Here is a 7641-nt window from a genome sequence, read left to right as displayed (position 1 = left end):
ATGGCTATCCCACTTGGATCCATATTGGTGGCGGATTGGCACCGCTGTGCAGACAGCAGAGAGTTCTTCAGCAAAATACTGCACAAGAAGACACGGCGAAAGTTTGGGCTCTTGGAGGCGCCGATGATGCCTCCTCATATGAATGTGGACATCGTTCGCTACAAGGTTCTTATCTCGGGTAAGACTGGAGTCGGGAAGAGTGCTCTTGCTGCCCGTCTCGCTGGCCTCGATCTCCCCAAAATGCATAATGAGACCACAGGCATAGAGACAACAGTGGTCTTCTGGCCTGTGAGACTAAAGGACAGTGGCCGTGTGCTGTTTTTCCGCTTTGAGCTTTGGGACTGTGGAGAAAGTGCCATGCGAAGATTTGACCACATGCTACCGTCATGTAAGGAACAGGTGGATGCCATCCTTTTCCTGTTCTCCTTCACTGATCGTGGCTCCTTTGATGATCTTTCAAATCAGAAATCACGGATCACCGAATCTTCAGATCCAGTGGTTAAATTGGTGGTTGGCACCAAATTTGACTTATTTATGCACACAGACGTGACAGAGAGTGACATAACACATTTTCAAGAGGTGTGTGGTCTTCCGGTCTTCCGAGTGGGAGGTGATGTGAGTGCGGGGCTTGGTGAAGTAGCACCTCTCCTAAATGCCCTTGCAGAACATCTGTGGCACCAGGACTGTAAGGCTGCTTCATCTGTCTCCATCTCCCCACAGGCTGCTCTCAGAGAAACGGGCTCAGAGATCATTGTATAGCTTGTGTGTATTGTAGATCAATTTCACATCTGTTGGTCAGTATAAGGCAAACTTTATGGATGGACTATGCTGCTATGGAAATACTATACATAACAGAGAAAAAAGAAAATAAAAGTCAGCAGCAGCAGCAGCGAAGACTTTCACACGATCAGCAGCCAAACACTGGACATCTGCTTTTACCATGAACACTAGAGCACTGTCTCCTACTGTAGCAGCTATGGAGAACAGCTCAACAGGTGAATATATCTCATATTCATATTTTCACACATTAAACACAAGAAATATTTAGTCATATGAGGATCATGTTACATTGGGAAGAGGAAAACACCAAACTTGGTCAAAGTATTTAGTTGACAAGCTCACAAACTACATCTTAGTATATAGGTTTTATTTCACTATGCAAAAAAAGGGTGAAAAAATTACAATTTAAAAATTTTAATTTTTAATAATATTTGAATATCTGAAATATAGTTACATATATAATGAAACAGTCAAATACACATTCAAATGACAAAGCAAAACTAATACCCAGATATAATTATTGTAAAATACGAAATCTGTGATGAATTGGCCTTTTTGTCGTATTGGCTCCTAGCTCTGGTGGAGCACTCTGGGCGGGACTTGCTGGCTATTTGGGAAGAGAGGGCTGTTCACCCCAAGTCAGCACCTTGAGTTAGGACTAGGGTGTGTCCTGTAAGGTGGTGGGTGGGACACAGGCCACACCCTATATTGCCAAAAGTCGACGGGACAATTATTATTATTTTTTTAAAGAAGCTAATATCTGAAATATAGTTACATTTGGAATGAAACAGTCAAATACACATTCAAATGACAAAGCAAAACTAATACCCAGATATAATTATTTTAAAATACGAAATCTGTGATGAATTGGCCTTTTTGTCGTATTGGCTCCTAGCTCTGGTGCAGCACTCTGGGCGGGACTTGCTGGCTATTTGGGAAGAGAGGGCTGTTCACCCCAAGTCAGCACCTTGAGTTAGGACTAGGGTGTGTCCTGTAAGGTGGTGGGTGGGACACAGGCCACACCCTATATTGCCAAAAGTCGACGGGACAATTATTATTTTTTTTTTTAAAGAAGCTAATATCTGAAATATAGTTACATTTGTAATGAAACAGTCAAATATATGTTCAAATGACAAAGCAAAACTAATACCCAGATATAATTATTTTAAAATACGAAATCTGTGATGAATTGGCCTTTTTGTCGTATTGGCTCCTAGCTCTGGTGCAGCACTCTGGGCGGGACTTACTGCCTATTTTGGAAGAGAGGGCTGTTCACCCCAAGTCAACTGGTGTGTTCGACATCAGCTGCGGCCGGATGCAACTGATCAGCGAGAGTAGCCGCGTGTAGGCGGGGAGGATCTGCAAACGGAGACATGCAGTCGGACACTTGCTGCTTCCCGCAGTGACGCTTGCGCTGTGTTTGTATATTTTATCAGCTGAAGTTAAATAAATGCAATATTTGGCAATGCACAGTTGTTTCAGAGACATTATTGTCATGTAATACTTTATGTACTGCTTAATAAAGCGCGTGTTTGTACAAGAATAAAGTTCAACATATAAGCCTACACTATCAATGAAATGAGGTCTACTTTTTTATCAGTTTTATTTTGATAAACATGACAATATAACATCGAGACTACATGAACGGAGGTTTTACTGTTATAAAAAACAGATTTGTGAGCATTAGTTGAGCTGAAGGTGTCTGAATAAACACGAAACACACGTGATCGCTGTTATGCGGTGAATCTGGCCAATCGTGGAACAGCTGTGTCGTCATCAGAGTCCGTGCAGCTGCTCTGGAGAATCTGCACCGGCTGTATTAGCGGCTGCTCTCGAATCGCTCTCGCAAGTTAGGACTAGGGTGTGTCCTGTAAGGTGGTGGGTGGGACACAGGCCACACCCTAGATTGCCAAAAATCAACAGGACAAGTAAACCATGATTATGTTGTAATACCAGTGTAATACCCAAATTAAAATACAAATTTGTGTCCTCATAAATCGCATAAGCACACACACACACACACACACACACACACACACACACACACACACACACACACACACACACACACACACACACACACACACACACACACACACACACACACACACACACACACACACACACACACACACACACACACACACACACACAGACAGAGAGAGAGAGAGAGAGTTTCAAAAATAACACAACACTGCCATCTTTTGTTGATAGAGGGGAGGGCTCACAGAGAGCCAAAAAGATTATTAAACTTTGACAGAATTTAAAATATCAGGAATCCATTCATATGTCTGTATCTGCCATGTTTTGTCATTATACTGATGAAGTTTGAAGTAATCCGGATGAAAACTAGACAGTGATTTAAAGCATTTTTGAAAGTGACACACTTCCTGCTGCCAGTTGGTGGCCACACACACACACACACACACACACACACACACACACACACACACACACACACACACACACACACACACACACACACACACACACACACACACACACACACACACACACAGACAAACCCCTTAAAGCTATTTGGTTAATGGGACACAGGAAATGTCCTAATAAACCATGTTTACGTTGTAATATGTAGTATATTTTTAAAGCTATTTGGTTACATTTTAATAAAACATTGTTTATTATGTTTTTAAACACACACACACACACACACACACACACACACACACACACACACACACACACATTTTCTTGTAGATTCAGTTTTTTAAATATATGATGGCTACAAATATTTTCAGCAAATTCCTTCTTAAGAACAACATTTTGAGGTATGTACGTTGCATATGTTGTCCAAAGTAATATTTGAAAGGAAATGACGTGATTAATTTTGACAAAAAATTATTGTAAATGTCAGAATAGTTATTTTATAAAGTCTATATTCTATATTCTATAAAGTCTATATTCTATAAAGTATAAAGGAAGTCTTCAGTCGTTTGTAGGACAGTGAAAACAGCGGTGTACAGATAAGTAAATTGTGTTAAAAATACAGTTTTTTTTACACGCGAAACATGAACACATGTTATATTGCACACTGTAAACACAATCAAAGCTTCAAAAAAACACGAAGAACGGGACCTTTAAAAATGCTTGTGTTAACTCAATTAAATAGGCTTACACACACAACAAAAAGTTTTAAAAAGGACAATATTAGTGAGCAGAATTAGCCTAATAATATGGCTTAAGTATTGTCTGTGAAATTGGGGGAATGATATTACCACTGACTCTCATTTATTATTTAACTTACCACAACTATCAGTCCAAAATAAATACAGTATATATCGACAATGTACTTAAATAAGGTTACAATGATAAATTATACAATATACACCAACAAATGCGTTCAATTATATAGTATATCAAATGTAAATATTGTTTAATCATTAAGAGCCTGTGTCAAATGTCCTGAACTGGTTGATGTAACTGTTCTCTGTGAGTGCTGAAGGGCAAATGATGGCTTGGAGCTTAATGTCAGAAAACTTCTACAAATTGTATAAAATAAAAAAGGCACTATGTTTATGATATGGCTCACATATTTAGGTCTAATAACTACATTTTTGTCTATAAAGTCTTAAAACCACATTCTGTGATACAACAATAGTATTTACAAAGAATATGGTGGATTCACAACTGTCATGACATTCACTGGAAGCAGATCGAGTGATATAAACGGTGAAACAGATGAACAGATGCCGTTTAAACTGGAATATTGCACGGCTGAAAAAGGCCTTTTGCCAATCAGATTCCAAAGCCCTGTGTGTGTGTGTGTATGTATAGTATTACAGACTCCCTGTCTCTTTTCCTCTCTTCTCTCTCTCTCTCTCTCTCTCTCTCTCTCTCTCTCTCTCTCTCTCTCTCTCTCTCTCTCTCTCTCTCTCTCTCTCTCTCTCTCTCTCTCTCTCTCTCACTCACTCACTCACTCACTCACACACACACACACATATATAGCCTATAGTGTTTTGTACAGTTTTTTTTGGTTGAGAAATCTATCGCCAGCACACAGCACATATTTACACATTCAACAAAGGATTCTTTTCTGATGACTAAATTCACGTCTCGCGCACGCACTGTACGCTGATACTTGCATAGGCGTATGTGAGAATTCAGACTTTAGTGAGAACATGAATAGATTTCCATTTATTTTATATCAGCTAATGATATTTCTTACCCAAGATCTTCCCCTAAATGTATCACAAACATTAGCAATACATTTAAATAAATAATCGTTTTTCCGATAATAAGCTTACTGATGAATGTGTTAATTAGTTTTCAATTTGTAACAATATAAGTGAGGACATTTGGTCTTGAAATATATTGTCAAAACAAGTTGAAGCATATGAAAGCGCACGTACACACACAGCTCTCTTCTAAACTGTAATTAAGATCACCTGTCTGTAATTATCGTTTCATTATAACCTGATCCAGAGTCCTGCACGGGTCCGATTTTGTAAACCCGCACCCGCAGTGCTTAAAACCGCATCCGACCCGTTTTCCGACAACAGCACTAAATAAAATCTGCATCCGACCCGACCTGCTCAAAATAGAACCGAGACCCGACCCGCACCCACAATAAAATCTGTTTAGCATATCACATTATAGACACACTTACAAAAATGTTTATTGCCAGCATACAGAAGTTATTACACGACCATTAACACAAGGACAACTTCAGCCGGGACATTCTAAAACGCTTAACGTGAAAACGCTTAATGTGGCTTAACGTAGGTAAGACACTGTTATAGACGCACTGTTGGGCATTGTGACGTCAATACTTGGAGTGGCGGCCATGTTGATAGCCTCCTTTACTGCTACTCGGATTACTGCGCACTGTTTATAGACGTACTCCCTCTCAGTCGTGTCTTAATTTGATTAATTTGGCATTATTATTTCAACCATGGTAAACTGTTGCTGCATTGTAGGGTGTAACAGCGCAACACATTATCGCCATGGGAAAAAGGTCGAAAAGGGATTAACTTTCCACCGCTTTCCTGCTTGGAGGCGCAACCACGGAGACCAAGTAACAAAGGGTCGTCGGCTTTCACAAAAGGACGCTGTCAGCTGGATGCAAGAGATGGAATTCAAGTGGAAAGGGTGATTGGATCCGTCCGCAACAAGTACACTATTTTGTCAGATAAAGTACCGATTCACATGGTGTTGCCATGCAAGGATGAAGACATGACATTCCTCGATAAGATTGTGTCTGTATGTTGTGCTCTGACAAACATGAGCCCTAGTGTTGTGCTGAAATAAATGTGCATTAAATACAGCCATAAGTGTCTGTTGCATCCATACCCACAATCGTCACAATAAATATACTTAAATTAAATGCATGTGTTTTATAAACAAGAAGCAATAACAGTATAATGTGCAAAAGCAAGAATTGTCACACAATCAGATGTTTTTCAGTGTTTATTTGCAAGTAGTGCAACCTGAGAACACAGAACGCTGCAGTGCAGTTGAAATGCTTCAAGGTAAAAGGTTACAAAGGCTTCGTGATCTGCAGCTCCTGAACCCATACATTTGTGAACTGCACATTTCATATGGATCCAAACCGTTAATAGTTCCGATTTTGTCCATATACCGGTCCCTGCTTCCCTATTTAACGCATCCCAGTAAATTCCACATCCTTTTCGGGATTTTAACATAGTTTTTCTTTCTCCCAACTCTGCTTCTGCTCGTTCGATGGAGTGAGGACTCCTCTGTATGTTTACATTCACGAGGCCATCAACATGGCCACCACGTCCCAGAATGCAACGCGGCACCCAAGCCCTATTAAGAGACCAAACTCAGTAAACATAATACTAATAACGTATACTATGTACAAAAAAATCAGAAAATGAACGCAACGAGTTTAATTACACGTTAAGCGTTTTCCTCCCATAGAAAACCATTATAAGAAAACGCTTAACGTGGCTTAATGTACTAAGACAGTGTTATTAAGAGACCAAACTCAGGAAACATAACAAAAATACTGTTCGATAGAACAGCTTGTGCTTGGTTTTGTTACCACAGTTATCTGCGTGCTTCCTCAGCGATGAACTTCCACATTTGCGGCTATCTTTTCTTCAACTTCTCATGATCCATCTCGACGACTGCAGTGCAGGCAGATCGCACGCGCGGTTGTGATTCTTCTGGGAGGGCACGCACGCGGCCACAAATAAACTGATATGGATTTGAAATTATTTTATCAACTTGAAATACAGGCAAGGCATACTTTTGTATATGCATATTTTTTAGGAACACATCTACAATATACATACATATATTTTTATATATAGGCCTATATTCGTTTGTACGTGACTGTTTAAAACCCGTGTTTAGACCCGTGTTTCTCCCTTGTCCGACCCGACCCGTATCCGACACAGTAGGATGTTTTTCACCCGTTCAGCAATATTCGCGGGTCACCCGTCGGGTACCCGCACCCGTGCAGGACTCTGACCTGATCCTTACCAGCATTTATCATTTGCCCTGTGGATAGACCAGGTTTATCGTGCTGTCTACTGCATGTTGTAAGTACAAGTTTGCTGAGTTGTTGTGTACAGATTGTGTATTACTTATCTGTTGTGTTGTTTAGAATAAATACCTAATCTGTGTCTTGAATTTCTTGTCCTTCGTCATGTTAATGGCAGCTGAGCCCTTAGGTTAATTGTTCTGTATGAGGTGGTGTTCGTTTGAGTTAGTATATTGCACATCTCCACTTACTGTCTGGATGTTCATTCATTCTTTTTCATGTGAAGTAACCTAATGGCCATAGAGAATGTAACAGTATATAATGCAAAATGGTAATTAAAATATTCGTCTTAATCAAAATTGTGAGCTGATTTTATTTACTAAATGTAGTAA

The 7641-nt window shown here is 39.9% G+C and overlaps 1 protein-coding gene across 1 annotated transcript; it reads left to right on the top strand.

Moving 5' to 3' along the window:
* LOC307131291 (ciliogenesis and planar polarity effector 2-like) lies at positions 1 to 759 on the top strand (the record flags this gene model as incomplete). Its single annotated transcript, XM_079824855.1, has 1 exon — positions 1 to 759. One exon carries the CDS (start codon positions 1 to 3, stop codon positions 757 to 759), a length of 759 nt encoding a protein of 252 aa, XP_079680981.1.
* Between the last annotated feature and the right edge of the window lie 6882 nt (positions 760 to 7641).

Source organism: Gobio gobio (assembly GCF_949357685.1).
Source record: "Gobio gobio genome assembly, chromosome: 1".
Lineage (NCBI taxonomy): Eukaryota > Metazoa > Chordata > Actinopteri > Cypriniformes > Gobionidae > Gobio > Gobio gobio.
The sequence above is the reverse complement of the archived record's forward strand: the minus strand, read 5'-3'. Positions and strand labels throughout refer to the sequence as shown.